The sequence below is a fragment of the Lynx rufus genome, unplaced genomic scaffold (genome assembly GCF_022079265.1).
Source record: "Lynx rufus isolate CCGP_SWC_20201006 ecotype Redwood Valley unplaced genomic scaffold, mLynRuf1.p SCAF_7, whole genome shotgun sequence".
In the NCBI taxonomy this organism is placed as follows: Eukaryota; Metazoa; Chordata; class Mammalia; order Carnivora; family Felidae; genus Lynx; species Lynx rufus.
In genome coordinates this window covers 122,508,092-122,525,680 of record NW_025814889.1, presented here as the reverse complement: position 1 = coordinate 122,525,680, position 17,589 = coordinate 122,508,092, and the positions used below count along the sequence as shown (strand labels likewise).

General features: G+C 35.3%; 1 protein-coding gene across 1 annotated transcript in view; it reads right to left on the bottom strand.

Annotated features, from left to right (window-relative positions):
* PARPBP (PARP1 binding protein) overlaps positions 1–17,589 on the bottom strand; it is a 65,882-nt gene that overhangs the window by 22,177 nt on the left and 26,116 nt on the right. The window contains exons 5-6 of the mRNA XM_047065852.1: positions 9,541–9,711; positions 8,301–8,455 (exon numbers count right to left, since the gene is read on the bottom strand). Of these exons, the coding sequence (XP_046921808.1) occupies positions 8,301–8,455; positions 9,541–9,711 (326 nt within the window). The remainder of the gene's footprint in view (positions 1–8,300; positions 8,456–9,540; positions 9,712–17,589) is intronic.

The following is a 17,589-nucleotide window of genomic DNA, read 5'->3' as shown; positions in this document are numbered from 1 at the left end:
AATAGGGGGAAATCTCTAAATACCACTTAATTTCTCCCCCAAAAAAGGAACAGACAAGACCTGGAGCAGAAAGTTGGGAGTTACAAATGGGATGCAAGCAGAATGAATGGGTTTTCCTGAAGGCAAAAATCTCTAGCAGTACTTTGATCAGGACACAAAGCCCGGTGGGAGAAGGCAACCAGAGAATTTCACATTGAGTCTGAACCTTCTGAGGGAGAAGGAACTAGTAAGGGTTGTATTAGATTTATTTTATGTATTTTATCTTTTTGAGCTCTTTTTTAAAAATTGTTTTCCTATTTGGTGATGACAGAGAAAAACAATTGCTTATTGTTTACTGACCTTGTGTCCAGCAACATTGTTAAACACTACTATTAATATGAATAATTTGCCTTTAGATTTCTGGAGTTTTCTACATATACAATCATATTATCATCAAACAGAATTTTATTTCTTCCTTTTCAATTGTTACATCTATTTCTTTATCTTGCCTTACTACACTGAATTGAACATACAATATTGTGCTACAAAGAAATGATAAGAGTAGGAACTCTTACCTTATCTTAAACCTTAAATAGAATGCTAAAACATTTTACCAGTAAGGAGGTCTGTATAGAAACCCTTTATCAGGTTAAAGCCTTTATTCTCAGTTCATTTGACACAGAGTGGGTAGCCCTGTGAGTGTGGATGTCCCAACAGACTCCTCATCTTAGACAGTCCCCAGGCTTTGTCTCTGCTCCCTCAGAGTTTACCAGCATAAGAACAGACTTTCCAAATCACCAAATACTCTCAAAATAAAAGCTGGCTTCCCTTCTTGACTTCCCTCTTTGACTTTCTTCCTTCCCCTAGTTTTTGGCCAGTATTTTCATTATAAATGCCTATTCATCAACGCATTCAAAAAGTATTTAAAAGATATGTATCCAGCATTATTAACTATTTTCAAGGGAAGGTTCAATCAGGAGACCTAACCTGCCATATACCTGTCATCAGAAGTCTGAGTAAACTCTAAGAATTCTTTTATATATACAGTCACTATCTTTTTCAGTGGTTTTTCCTTGATTTTCAATCAAAAGCACAGAAAGTAATTGGATGAAATGAAGCCGAAATGAAAGCACAACACTATGTGCCTCTTCTGGCAAATAATCTAAAGGAAGAGTTTTGTAAGATTCAAAAGGATAATAAAACATGAAAGAGTGTTGTAATGTCAACTACAATAACAAAAAAATGCTTTTAATGATATTAGGTAAAAGTCACCTTTGCCTCCTTTTCTCAATTCCTTCCTTCTAAAGATGATATAATTCCCTGACTGAATTAAATCAGGAAAAAGTGTGTAAGATTTGTGTTTCAGATCCTTGCCAAGCTCAACATTTTGACCTTGGTAAAAAATACCTCAAACACTAGTGCTGTGACTAGTCTATTGCTTGCTATACATTCTCTATTAGAGCCCAATATTAGCTCTTCAAAAATCTGCTCAGCAACATGGTAGTATAATCCAGACTCTTGCTTCTAGAGCCTGGAATCTCTGAAGTTTTAACTCAAATGACACCAGGATATTTGTGCTAGGCAATGGGGATACAATGAATAAAATATTTCTCTTTAAGAGGTCACAATTAACCACATGAGAAAGTGAGATACTAAAGGTATAAAGGGAGTTCAAGTGGGGAGGTAAGGGAAGAAGAGTATTTCACGAAGGCATCCCAGAAGATACATTATGAGTACTCTGGAAAAACATCAATAGAAGAATTTAGGGGTACCTGGGGAGCTCGGTTGGTTAAGCATCCAACTTCAGCCCACATCATGATCTCACGGTTCGTGAGTTCAAATCCCACATTGGACTCTGGATTGATGATGTGGAGCCTGTTTGGGATTCTCTCTCTCTCTCCCTGTTTGTCCCACCTCATTCACACTTTCTGTCTCTCTCTCTCTCTCTCTCTCTCTCTCTAAGGTAAATAAATAAACTTAAAAAAAAAAAAAAGGAAGAATTTAGGTGAAAAAGAGGTAAACTGTACCTACTGACTACCAAATGTATCAAATTAAAGCCCTGGGGCAGAAAGAGAAAAATAAAACTAGTGAGGGAAAACAATTAAATCGCCAAGCTTGTAACAAAATATTGTGAATGAAGGAGAACAATAAGCAGTAAAACACAAATGGATGGTTATACTTCAGTGTATTTATTGAATATTCTTACTTTACTGTATGGATTGGCTTTCCTCTACTATCTCCAAGAATTAGAAAGCTATTTGCTAAAACACATTTTTAAAATTTAAATATGATTAAAAGTGCTACATAAGATATATCAAAAGTGCTTCTAGAATATTTTTAAATGATAAAAAATGTAACATTAGAATTTTGGACCAGAAAATTTCAACTAGATTTAACATTCTATAAATGAATAATAGTTAGTCCAATAAGTATAACTCAAATATACATTTAAAAGTTGTGTCATAAATTTGAAATACATACTGGAATTTGCTTCCATTAAACAAATTGGAATTTGTTTCCATTAAATATTGGAACAAGAGAAAACTAATTTATGTAACCTGAAACCCCTAATTTAAGATATTTTTCAGGAAAGTATATGCATTTTATGGTGGCACCTACTGGCAAAATGTAGAAATACAACCAAATTATAGCTAAGATGGCCTGATGAAAAGTTGGCAATGGGGAGGGAAGTGTAGGAATTGATTCTTTCATTTCTTCCCTGTCTGTTTGCCATCCTCCCTTTGATTCAAAGATTACTGTGTTTTCCTACTACCTCCACCCTATTCTACTCAGTTACAAGAGTTAAGTATATTTTTATCTCTAAGTTTTAAGGTTGAGAGACAGGCTAGAGAAAGATGCAGGCAGGAGTTAGAGCATTTAGAATTTGTATATCATACTGAGGTTTCTGGAGTCTTATCCTGTACCTAATATGAATCATTGAAGAATTTTAATCATGGGAGTAACATTCGTTGTTTCAGAAAGACCACTGGCAGTAGTGAGGGCAGCAGAATGGGGCAACTCAAAATGGAGGAAAAAGAACAACTCAGAGAGAAGTGAAGAAGTTCAGGCAAGAAAGGATAAAAGTCTGAAAACAGACTTTCCATACAAAATGGAAATATAACATAGTAGCTACAGGAATAGAGATGAGAAGAAAGAATATCAAAAATGTTAAGTAAGAAAAATTGATGGATCTTGGTGGCAGAAGGGATAGAGAAAGGAGAAAAAAGGAGTTTAAGATATGTTCCAGATTTCTGCTTAGGTAGCTTGAGAAAGAGAGGCTTCAAAAAGCTGGGGCACTTTAGAAAGAGAAAAAGGTTTGCAGGAAAGATGAAGACTTAGTTTGGGACATGTTAAGTTTTAGTTGCCTTTGAGGTCACAACCTATAGACAAAGATGTATTTTTGAAACTCAGGAAAGAGGTTTGGATCCCACTGAAATATAGATTTAGAATTTATAGATATAGAATTTATAGGAGTAGATGGAAAATAAGAGAGAGAATGAAATCTCAGAAGTATGGGGAAAAGGGTTCTAACAGAGAAAATGATCAAATTTAAGGACATTTGGAGTCCAAAAAAGACCATACCAACCTGATCACAAGTGATCTTTGGCAGAATAGCTTCAATAGAGTGGAACAGTGAATGATTGTGAGTCAGTTAAGTACAGACAAGTAAATAGATATTGAGTGTCTACTCTGTGCCAGAAACCATGTTAACTCTAAGGGATATTAGTGAAGAAAATCAACAAAACCCTCACAGAGTCTGGTGAGGAATACATATTAAATAATTAGAATTGGGAAATGGAATAAAGGACAGCATTTTTTTTTTCAAGAATCTCAGTTATAGGGGCGCCTGGGTGGCTCAGTCGGTTGAGCGTCTGACTTCGGCTCAGGTCACGATCTCGCGGTTTGTGAGTTCGAGCCCCGCGTCAGGCCCTGGGCTGATGGCTCGGAGCTTGGAGCCTGCTTCCGATTCTGTGTCTCCCTCTCTCTCTGCCCCTCCCTCGTTCATGCTCTGTCTCTCTCTGTCCCAAAAATAAATAAATGTTAAAAAAAAAAATTAAAAAAAAAAAAAAGAATCTCAGTTATAAAAGGAAGGAGTGGGGCGTCTGGGTGGCTCAGTCAGTTAAGCATCCGACTTCGGTGCAGGTCATGATCTTGCAGTTTGTGAGTTCAAGCCCTGCATCGGGCTCTGTGGTGATAGCTAGGAGCCTGGAGCCTGTTTCAGATTCTGTTTCTCCCTCTCTCTCTCTGCCCCTCCCCCACTTGCACTCTGTCTCCCTCTGTCTCAAAAATAAACATTAGAAAAAATTGATTTAAAAAAAATCAAAAAATAAAAGGAAGGAGAAGGAATTGACAAAAACAGAGAAGATCGTTTGTTGTTTTTTCTTATAATCTTTATGGACTGTGGCAAAAGTACTAGTAGAAGTTGAAATTATAAGACAAAATGAATAACCAATGAAACAATGTCCCAATAGGCTACTCATATTATCCCCACTGAAGAAAATATCCTCCCTTCTCCCCATCTGGGCTTCATATCACACCCATTCTCCATGTCCGTCTAACTCCTTCAAGTCCATACTTTAAGATTAAGCTGAACTGTAACAGCCACCCAGGTAAGTATTCCTGACCCTTTATCCCTGCCTCCCACAAATAAGGCAATTGTCCTTTCCTCTGTACATCCTCCTATTGCATAAATAGGATATATGGTTTTAGCTTTTAATAATTCTTTATGATTATGAGATGAATATATACTTAGTATACACAAATGTCACCATAAAGAAGAAATAAAGATCGCTTAGGGCACTATTTAGACACCCACATGAATATACCCACTACTTGGACACCTACTTCTTCAGTGTCTTCACAAGAACACAGACTGAATTACTCACTGTGACAAGACAGGATATCCACAATAACTCACTGATAAGTTAAAGAATTTAAGATGCCTCATCCTAGATGCCTCTAAAATGTACTTCTATCCTGTAGATAATTTATCCAAACCAGACATTCCTCCAAAGGGAATGCAATTATAACAAACTACAGTGGACTGAATGTACACATTTATATCTGCTCCCTCCTAAAGCTGCAGAGAAATGACAGAAATGCAAGTGTTTTAAATCCACGAAGAAAAAGAATGGAAGAGGAGACAATAGCGGATGACAGCAGAGACATACAATGAAAGGATGGAAAGATGAAAAGCAGACGGACATGTGGTAGCTGACTACTCAGAACAAAGAAAGCTAAAACATATGTAACTGCTAAAAGAGATTCTAATAAGAAGCAACTCCAGAAATTCTCAGATATTGAATTCAATACTGAAGGCTATGATAAAGGGGCTGCAAATAAGAACTGGCTGACAGTCTTCATCAGAACACTTGACGCCTCAATCTCTTCTCCTATTCTGAGCAGTCAGGCCAGTGCACTTCCCTCCCCTCAGCATGGAAAGCAAGATCACTCTGAAGAAAGTAAGCCAGATGAGCTCTAGACCTCAAGGCAATGGGAACTGAAAACAGAGAGACTGAGTAAAAGTCAACAGACTGAACTGGGAGACTGAGCATCAGCTCCTATGCGACTTCAAATCCCAGAATATTACTAGACTAGCTAGACTTACAGCTTTCTGAAGGAGACTAAAGGATACCACTGTGTAAATTCTGGGGTAAGTTCCAAAGAAAAGACCTATAGTTACCGACATTGGGAGAATCCCCAACAAAGGAACTAACTGGATGCCAGGCTATAATGAAATCCACTGTACAGAACTACTAATCAGCTTTATAGAGTCTCATTCTGAAATATGATGGAAGGGCTGTTCAGAATCACCATACATTTTAGGAATACCTCTAACATGAAAGATTGCAAAACAAACAAAAAAGAAAACATTCAACTTAGATAACAACAAAGACAATCCAGGAAGCAGATAAAAATAATCTTAAAAATATAATACTTTTAGATAAATAAAACATGATATAAGATCACATTCAATCAAATGAGAGAATACAATAAAAATATTTGTCTCCTGTTTTTCTCAGAAAGCCATATACACCAATAAGGGGTCTACCAATTAAAAATAAAGTCATGGGGCGCTTGGGTGGCTCAATCGGTTGAGCTTACGACTTCGTCTCAGGTAGTGATCTCGCGGTTTGTGAGTTCGCCCCGTGTAGGGCTCTGCGCTGACAGCTCGGAGCCTGAAGCCTACTTCGGATTCTGTGTCTCCTTCTCTCTCTGCCCCTCCCCTACTTGTGCTCTGTCTCTATCAAAAATAAAAAAATGTAAAAAAAATTTTTTTAAATAAATAAATAAAGTCATGAGATTCAGAAAACAAGGCAGAGGCAAAGAAAATTCATAAGGTAATGAAACTTCACAGTTACCACTGTGAAACAGGCCTAACAAGCAAAAGTACAAACTGAATGAAGAAGATAGTGCATTCTCCAAAAGGAATGTCTTCAAGGGCAAACCCAGAACTTATAGATAACCTTATTATTAGGTCTAATAAAAAGAAATTGTATAGTTTTATTGGGAAGCTTGATAAAGAATCTATAATAAAATAGGAAGTCAAGCAATAGAAAAAAGTAGATAATTATTAACTGAAGAAAAAAAAACAGGGGCGCCTGGGTGGCTCAGTCGGTTGAGCGGCAGACTTCGGCTCAGGTCATGATCCCGCGGTCCATGAGTTCGAGCCCCGCGTCGGGCTCTGTGCTGACAGCTCAGAGCCTGGAACCTGTTTCAGATTCTGTGTCTCCCTCTCTCTCTCTGACCCTCCCCCGTTCATGCTCTGTCTCTTTGTCTCAAAAATAAACGTTAAAAAAAAAAAAATCTATACAAGAAAGGAAGTATAATCACAGCATATCACATAGCTTAGGTGTAGGCAGTATTTACAGAGTCATAATAAAAAAATTCTAAAACATAACTTAAGCTGAAATTGTAGTATAACTAGATATGAAGGATGAACAAAGTCTGTGTGTATCTGTGTGCCTAACAGAAGGGAGAAGACAGAAAAGGGGGGCTGGGAGGTTGGCATAGGAAGTTAATACTGTCTAAAACTGAAAAAATCAACAAATAGCTGAATAAAAATTTCATTTAAATGAGGTAAATCTAAAAACAAAAAAACATAAGTCAATTCATCTGTAGAGGACTATTTTACTGTAAGTCCATAATGCCACTTGATTTTAACAAAATATACCTATATTTGCTTTGCTAAAAATATTTTTTTAAATTATCTGTGATCTCAGAAGAAACAGCCAGCCAATATATTTGAAAGTTCAGAAGACGTCACTATTATTGACTATAAGTCATATTCAAAAAACCTCTTCCAAATTTACTTCCTTGGAATGGATATCCACAAAGAAGACAGAAGGATGTAATTCAGAATAAAATCCTAAGAAAAAAATTCTTCTTGGAATCTTACAGTGAAAAGAAGTTTCATGAAATAAGATATAGTGATTAAAAGAATGGGTTCCAGGTTCAAAACTGAGTTCAGATCCCAGCTCTGCTAGTTAAATAACAATGTGACTGAGTTAAATTACTTAGTCCCAGTGCTTCAGTTTCTTCCTCTCTAAACTGGGTGTGTATACAGTACCCATAATGTAAGGCTGCTGTAATGATCAAATGATAACCCCCACAAAGAGCTTAATACAATGCCTGACACATAAAAAGTGTTGAATAAATACCAGCTCTTTTTATTAGTACAATGCTAAAGCATACCAACCAAATTGACAGTGATCTACCATGATTGCTAACATATACAATACACTTCTGTTCCCCACCAAATTACTCTCAAAATTACTTATCATCCAAGATGCATATATTATAAATAGGAGTCTATCAGATACGAAGATCTTACTTCCAATATAATATAAAAACAAATTCCAGATAAACTAAAGATTTACACCCAAGAAAAGGAAAAAATAGTAGCAGGAAGTAGAATATAGATTTCATCATATCTCTATCAATTTCCTTACTCATCCCGGGCATAAGTTTCCCTTATTGCTAAATAAAAACTTTAAAGAAATGATCTATTCAGTCATGTCCAGTCCTCAAAAATCTATTTATTCCAGAAAAAGACAAACAGAAATCCCTCTTCTATAGTCAAATTTAATTGAACATGCCATTTGACTTTGGCAAAAATTTTAGAATCAAAGATAGGCAGAAACTAGAGGGATAGGTCATGAGGTTATAATTTATTCATCTAGATATTTTGTTTCTTCTCCCTACTGTTTGGTTTGATCTTTGGTCATTTCAATAGCTCCTATATTCAAATCTACCTCTGATTCTATAAGTTTTAAAGCTATATTAGTAACAAACATTTGTAATTTATGAAAAGTCGTTACCTTGGATTTGGTATTTCTCCAAGAATCTCATCTAATTTGTCAATGAAGTTAATAAAATTAGACAATCCTTTTACATGTGCCCTTAAAGGATCAGATGGTGATGGTGCATATCCTTTCCCTCCAAGCTCTAGTGTCCTAATAAATGATGTGGCCACCTATGAATTAAAACAAATGATTTAGTTATGTTTAATGATTTAGTAAGTTAAAAATAAAACTTTATGAAGCTGGGTGCATTTATATTATTTCTGGGTATAGAGGTAAAGTAAGCACTTTTTACAATTCATGCCACTTTGATTCAGAAGCAAATAATTAAAGAAACAGATGCCATGCAAAATTCATGCCAGCAGGGGTGATGGCAATGCAAGTGGAGACTGGGGAGCCAAGTTAGAAAACTAAGAGAGTAAGAATATATTCATAAGAGAATATCACTGACTATAAAATATTAGTGTAGAAATATATTCTTGTATAGATTAAACTGGAGTTTTTATATGGATCAAAGGGTTTTTAAGTATCAACTGTGTTGATTTATTCAAGGGTGGGCAATTAATTCAACTCTTCCAAGCCTTATCTTACTTCAAACACTTAGACTAAATAATCACTACGTCCTATCTAGCTTTCACATTTTAGGATTATTTCATCATGTGTAGTTCAAAAGGCCTTACCTCTACAATGATAAAATTATGTATATGATGGCTATACTTAAGAGCATCTCCATCAAAGATGAAATGTTCTAAAGCTGTATTTTCCACAGTGTATACTAAGACAAATTCTATGAAATTTCAGTAATTTGGAAGAAAGTTCCAAGATTAAATAACTTAGAAAACAACAGATTAAATAACATGGTTAGTTTAAGCATATTTCTTAATGGTAGGACCTCTCAGAGCTTTTGATATATAAACATCCAATAAAGGTATATACTATTTCCAAACTTTTTGCCCTTGGACACATTTATTCAAGGAGCATTTAACAGGGACTTCTTCCTTTGGACATATTTACTCAAGGAGAATTTAACAGGGCTATCACTCTATAGAACACACGTAGGAAAACACTGTTTTAGAGATATTCTCCCTTGTCAAATTTGAAGAATATGGTAATAATACCACAGATTTTCAAATACCAAGGAAGAACATATATTCACAGTTTAAATCCTGTTTTATCATAAGAAGTCTATGTTATGGTACAGGTATCCACTGTTCATAACAGCCTTTTAAAACATCTTGAAAATGTAGTATGTCCATACCAAAAAGATAGACATCTTTTTCTCTTGAGCAGCATGTTTCAAATCAGTGAAGGCTTCTCGTCCAAGTCCTCTATCAGGAATATTAAGAATATGAGCCAGAGCCAGGTCATTCTTTGAATTCACTAGCAGGCTTAAATATGAGTAGATAACTTTCCTTGCTAGTAACTGCACCTGTACAATAAAATATTATTTTCTTTACTGAGGTTGTTCTAAATCAATAATCTTTTCTTATATGCAGTAAAAATACTTATGACCATTCAATAACAATCTCACTCAACTCTTTGGGAAAAAAAGAGAACTACCATAAAACAAAAATTTGAATTGGACAATTAACATATTCTTGATCGTGAAACCAACTTGCCACCAGTGAGCATCTATGAGCAAATAACAACTATCATAATTGTTGAAAATGTCTCTTAAAAAATGATATAAAAAGATAAAGTCCAAAGTCTGCATTTCTGATAAGGCTGGATCTCTTTCCCCTGCACACATTTGTCACTAAATAACAAGGAGTAATGATGCCCCCCAAGCTTAGGGAATGAGCCAACTGGCACTATTTGGTCCTTTACCCATACAGGACTAGATATAGGCTGAAGTTAAAAGGTTAAATTTTGGAGGAAATTATTAGATATTGGTTTTGACAATACCAAATAACCAAGTAAGTATTACAATGAAGAGATAGAAGCAAATGTAAAAAAAAATAACAAGTAGTTGATGTTGACATTAACTGGCCTAAAACAGAGCTATGACTGTTTAAGCACAAGATAAATAATATCTGCTATAATTTCATATGGATATTGGTTCTTTCATATATACTGTATTTGTCTTTTATAGTCAAACAACAAACCAGAGTATTCAATGATCTTATTCTTTTTTTTTTTTTTAAAGATATTTTTTCAACGTTTATTTATTTTTGGGACAGAGAGAGACAGAGCATGAACGGGGGAGGGGCAGAGAGAGAGGGAGACACAGAATCGGAAACAGGCTCCAGGCTCCGAGCCATCAGCCCAGAGCCTGACGCGGGGCTCGAACTCCCAGACCGCGAGATCGTGACCTGGCTGAAGTCGGACGCTTAACCGACTGCGCCACCCAGGCGCCCCTCAATGATCTTATTCTTAAAATTAGCTATTTATAGCTATTTAAGGCCTTGCAACTTCTATCTAGTATGGGGGAAGTGATAGTGTGAACTCCCACAAATAAGTATAACTTATTAGGTAAATTTTTAAAAACATAACTACATAAAGACACTGGAGGGACGCCTGGGTGGCTCAGTCGGTTAAGTGTCCAACTTCAGCTCAGGTCATGATCTCATGGTTTGTGAGTTCAAGCCCCGCGTCAGACTCTGTGCGGACAGCTCAGAGCCTGCAGCCAGCTTCACATTCTGTCTCCCTCTCTCTCTCTCTCTCCCTCTCTCTCTCTGCCCTCCCCCGCTCTTGCTCTGTCTCTCTCAAGAATAAACATTAAAAAAAAATTTTTAATAAAAATAAATAAATAAAAGACACTGGAAAGGATCCAAAAAGCAGACACAAGCTGGAGGAGAACTTGATTTTAAAAGAACTGCAACAAGAAGGGTAAGAATAGCAAGCCTGTGGTTGTTCAAGGCCCTAAACTTCCTGTAGTACTGGAAGTGAGTGATCATGTGAACCTCACAGATAACAAACATAAAATGGTAAGAAATTTTAAATACTATTTAAAGACACTGAGAAGTGTCCAGAGGGTAGACAGAAGCTGGAAGAATATTTAATTTTAATGGAACTGCAATAAGAAGGGTATGAATTAAGTTCGTGGATTACTGGCCCAAATTTCATGACTATGGCGGCTGCAGAAGGTAGAAGTGACTATAAAGGTGTCCTTAGAATCCCGGGCTGGGAAAGCAGCTAGATATTTAAAGGTGAAAATCTTGGAAAAATTGAGAGCATAAAGAGTCAAAATCCCTAGCTGACTGGGAAACCATACAAGCATGGGGGAGACTCCAGGAGGCCCATCAAAAATGCAAGTCGAAATGAGAAAGAAACATATTCAAAAAATATATTCAAGAAAGACTGAGCTATGAGGAACCAGAGCTATGAGTTGGAAGGTTTGCTAAACTGAGTGCATTCCTCAACTGTGTATAGCTTAAGTGGCAGAAAGCTGAAGGTGTACAGGCTTGAAGTGTTAAATGTACACAGCCAAAGCTTATCAGAACTGGAAAATTCAGGAAAAACCCTAGGAAAAGGAATCTATGGAGAGAATAAGCTCCATACTTCCCCAAAACTGTGCCTGACTGCCAAATTTGGCAGGCAGAAGAAAGATCTACAAAAGCCAACCCAAAAAAACAGCAAAGGGAAGCCATAATAATAGATATCCAAAAAGGTGCATACTGAGGAAACAAAATATGAAGTTGAAATCCAGGCAAGTAAATTGCCTACTAGAACAAAAACTCAACTGTCCTCAGAAGAACATGATATAACCCAGAATCACTATAGAATATTATCTGTAATGTCCAGTTTTCATTCACAAATTACTAGACAGTTTAAAAAAAAGGGGGGGGGCGCCTGGGTGGCTCAGTTGGTTAAGCATCCGACTTGGGCTCAGATCATGATCTCACGGTTTTTGAGTTTAAGTGCCCCATCGGGCTCTGTGGTGACAGCTTGGAGCCTGGAGCCTGACTTCGAATTCTGTGTCTCCCTCTCTCTCTGCTCTTCCCCTGCTCATGCTCTGTTTCTCTCTGTCTCTCAAAAATAAATAAATACATTTTTAAAAATTAATTAAACTAAAAAATTTTAAAAAAGAAAAAGAGAAAGTGTTACCCCTTCTTAGTATAAAAAGCAATCAATAGAAATTATCACCAAGTAGACCTAGATGTTAGATTTAGCAGACAAAACATCAAGGTGTTTGCTATAAATACATTCAAAGAATTCAAATGAAATATGCTCAATGAATTTAAAAAATGTTTTCAATGAATTAACAGAGGAAATGACAACAGAAAAGTGGACACTATAAAAAAAGTAAATTCTAGAAATGAAAAGTACAATAACAAAAACAAAATTTGCCAAGTGGGCTCAATAACAACTTGGAAAAAGTGGAAGAAAGTATCAGTGAACTTACAAATATATAAATAGAAATTACCAAATCTGAAAAACAAAGGAAGAAAAAAAAAGAGAAAAGAACCAACGAACACTGTGGGATAATTTAATTAAATCAATATATAAATACTTAGAATCCCTACAGAAGAGTGAAAGAAGCAGGAAAAAAAATACTTGAAATTATGGCCAAAAGCACCCCAAATTTGGTACAAAACATTAATTTATAGATGTAAGTGGCTACTCAAGTAGGAAAAAAAAAAAAATCACTCCCATATTATAATCAAACTTTGACAGCCAAAGATGAGAAAAAAATCTCAAAAGTAACCAGGGCAAAATGACAATTACGTACTAGGGAATGATGACAAGATTAATAGACCATCAAAAAATAAGCCAAAAACACTGGAACAACATATTAAATATGTTGAGAAATTATCTTAAATATTACTATACAATTACAATAAGCAAGATAACATAGTACTTATGAATGAAACAGAACCACATCCACAAATAGACCAAACATACATATGGCCATTTGATTTTTGACATAGGTGCAAAAGAAATCATAGAGAAAGGACAGTCTTTTCAATAACTGGTGTAGAAGCAATTGATCATTCATATGCAAAACAAATGAACCCCACCCAAACCTCACACCTTTTGTAAAAATTAACTCAAAGCAGATCACAGGTATAAATGTACAATATAAAACTGTAAAAGTTTTAGAATAAAACATAAAAGAAAATCTTTGTAACTTGGATTAGGCAGTTATTAGACATGACACCAAAAGCATAATCTATAATAGAAAAAAACCGATAAATTGGATTTCATCAAAATTAAATTAGTTTTATGGAATTCTTATCACCCTCTCAACTGCTTCCACCCCATCTTCTTGCTCTGGAATCTTGTTTGTAACTAATTCTTAAATGTTGCTCCCACACTATTTACCTGAAATCTTCTCCTTGCCTATACCTTTAGAAAAATGGACTCCACGAATTCTAAACTCAATTCCCTCTCAAAACATGAAATTCATTAAACCCTTCAGAGACTGACAACATAGCTAAAGATCCCATAATTTATCATCTGTAACTAAGAAAATACTTTCTGAATTAAATCTTTTTGTTTTTAATGTTTGTTTATTTTTGAGAGAGACAGACAGACAGACACATAGACAGACAGCATGAGTGGGGGAGGGGCAGAGAGAGAGGGAGACACAGAATCCGAAGCAGGCTCCAGGCTCTGAGCTGTCAGCACACAGCCCAACACGGGACTTGAACTCACGAACCGTGAAATCATGACCTGAGCCAAAGTCGGATCCCTAACCAACTGAGCCACCCAGATGCCCCAATACTTTCTGAATTAAAATTAAAATTTCTCCATATTCTGTTTAATCATATTTTAAATTAGGAAGCATAAAAGAAAGCTTTAAAAGGTAGGAATAAAAATTACAAATCAATAAGAAGTGTCATAGACAATTACTAAGAGAGTCTCTCAAGTTCATATACATATTAAAAGCACTTTTAAAGGTAACATGCTTTTGGATTATTTAAATATCATATGAAAAACAATTTTTGAAACATTGTAGGCAGTCAATTTAAAGAAACTTTATTGAGGGTGCCTGACTGGTTCAGTCAGTTAAGCATCTGACTCTTCATTTCAGCTCAGGTCATGATCTCACAGTGGGTCAGCACAGAGCCTGCTTGGGATTCTCTCTCTCCCTCTCTTTCTGCCCCTCCCCTGCTCACTCTCTTTCTCTCAAATTAAATAAATAAACTTTAAAAAATACTTTAAAAAAACTTTTTGGACAGGAAAAAATTACCTTAAATATGGACTCAAAATTTAAGCAAAATTGATTTTTTAAATAAAGTTTGAATATTAACACTATGAAACTCTTTTCTTACATATTAAAAATATTAGACAAATGTTACCTTTGCAGGTAACATTTCCCTGATTTCCCATATAAAACAGCAATTCATGTACTCCCTTTCTTACCACCCTGTAATATTTCTGCATATCAGCCAATTATAATTCCCTGATAGACCTTAACGTTTTCTGACACTGTGTGTTTTCTTAATCTTTCTACTACTTCATGAGTTCCAGGAGAGCAAATGATATATCCTTAGGGCCTTAAAGAATGACTGGCATTATAGCAGGTAATCAGTCCATTTTGTTAATAGGTTCTCAATTAGTTTTTGTTCAATGATAAATGGAAAAAAAAAAACTTAATACATGTATGTGGCCCTTTTAGATATTACAAAATGAAAACTACTGATAAAATCTTACTTGAGATCGAATAAGCACTCATGTATTTTTATTACATTGCCTTAAAAAGAAAATCACTCTAAGGTACAACTCTAAGGTAAAATCATCTTTGAGATCCATCCTAAAATTTTATAACATAAAGCACAACATGGTTTTCTGCTTATATTTCAAGTGTCCTTTTATTTTTATTTTCAGTGTAAATCATAATACTTCATGTGAATCTGTAATACAAAAGTTTCCATTTTAATTTCACAGTGTAATAGTCTGTCGAAAACATATGAATCTCCTCTATCTTATCTCTTCACATTTCAAAAGACTAACACATTTGTCAAAAATTAAAGCAGAGAGGGTCGCCTGGGTGGCACAGTCAGTTAAGCGTCCGACTTTAGCCAGGTCATGATCTCGCGGTCCGTGAGTTCGAGCCCCGCGTCGGGCTCTGGGCTGATGGCTCGGAGCCTGGAGCCTGTTTCTGATTCTGTGTCTCCCTCTCTCTCTGCCCCTCCCCCGTTCATGCTCTGTCTCTCTCTGTCCCAAAAATAAATAAACGTTGAAAAAAAAATTAAAAAATTAAAGCAGAGAAAAAGTGACATTCACACTGTAATCAGAAACTGTTTTACTCTTTCTAGATTTAATTTCATTCAATCCCTGTCTCACTGTGCCTCTACTGTTCAAAAATAATGAGGATATAACAATATATAGATTTGATCCTTATTGGGTACAAACCACATCTACAACTTGCTCTTTAAGGCTAGCAAATTCTGCCCTGCTGATCTGTGATGCTAGGCAAACATCAGGGAAAAACATTTTGGAGTCCTCACAGTTAGAGTGTTTCTTTTAACTCATGGCTACAATTGGAAATCTATCCCTATCATTATGGTCATATAACATGGCAGTTATGGTTTCCCTGCTCTTGTATTTGCAAGTGTGTTTTAAAGAGGCTCTCTGGAAAAGCATTCCACATAAATACAGTTATGATGTCCAGAAGCAAGGGCCTAAATTGAAAAAATCCACAAGATTGAAGCTTTTACCAAGATACCAAAAATAAAGATAATGTTCTGTTTATTTGTTTAATAAACCGATTCAATCCATACCACAAAGTATTTGCAATGTTTGTTTAGAAGTTGAACAATCTTACTTAAGCTTTCTGGCAAGTCCAAGCTTCTTTTCCTATCCCTTAATTATTACTGAAATGCAGATATTCAACCTCAATTTGAAAGTTACTTTTGCTAGATTGAGATTAACAATTTATACAGGTATTTTTTACTTTCTTTGCCAATACATAAATTCTTACATATAACAACGACAACAAAAAGTTGAACTGGAACTAATATACTGGTAGAATTTTTTATTTAACTGAGGGTTTTCTTTTTGGGCCTTTATTCCATTTTTCCCTTCCTTGCTTCAGAATTTCTAGTGCAGTTTAGTACCTTAGGAAAAATGAAATAAAATAAAATAAGGAAACAAAAATATTTTTTCTCAAATTCATGCCATTCATCTACTTAATGACTCTGGCGTGGCATTAGTTAAGGTACATTTTGTGATCAAAATATATCTTTGCAAGACTTCAGCCCAAAAAAGTCACATTAGAATTTTAATAGAAATATATTGCCTTCCAAAAATACTTTGCAAAAAGAAAAATTAGAAGTCTGCAAGTAAAATGCAAAATGGCTAAGAGGATGGCTGTGACTTTAATAGTCCTCATAAAATCTAATCTATCAGCTAACTACTAGATAGAATACTCTCGGAAAACAATCCAAGGAGGCAAAAGATAAAAGTAGAGGATTAACCCAGTGAAACTATCGTTGTATTTTTAAAATTTTTTTTAATGTTTATTTATTTTTGAGAGACAGAGAGAGACAGAGTGCACGTAAGGAAGGGGCAGAGAGAGAGGGAGACACAGAATCCGAAGCAGGCTCCAGGCTCTGAGCTATCAGCACAGAGCCTGAGGCAGGGCTTGAATTCACGGACTGCGAGATCATGACATGAACTGAAGTCGGATGCTCAACTGACTGAGCCACCCAGGCGCCACTATCATGGTATTTTTAAATGAGAAAACTATATGCTTGCAATGAAGACTCATCAGTTTCTATATACTATGATCTTTTTTCATGAATATCCCTTTAAGATGTAACATTTTATATATGTAAGCCAAAATTATAAACACGTAGGTGTTTTACACAAACTAGTTCATTTCTATTCATTAAAAGGCACAATAACAATTACTATTTTTTCCCTGTAGAGCCTGTAACATAAATTAAAGAGATCTGTAAGTGATCTAGTCTCTTGATATATATGAATGTACTCTTTAAGAACCAATGAGAAAAGACCAGGTATTTGGTAAACATTTTATCAATATTTGGGACAGGAGGGAAAAACAACGTAAGTGAAAAATTAATTTCAAGCAAGAGAAAATAGTTACAAATCACTAAATAGAATCATGTCTGGGAAGAAAACATTCAAAGATGGGCTTGGAATATTTTCTTGTACCAGAAAAAAAAAAAGTAAGTGCTCAGAAGTCTAATAGGGCATGTAAAAAAAAAAAAAAAAAAAAAAAAAAAAAGACACAGAAGCCAGCATGAAGGGAATCCACCATTTTAGAATCAAGGATTAATGACTGTGATTGATTTTAAAACTCTGAATAAATAAAAAGTCATGAGTACATAGTAATAAATACATAAAAAAGGAGAAAGATAAATAGAAAAAAAATCTAATTTGCATCTTAAATAAC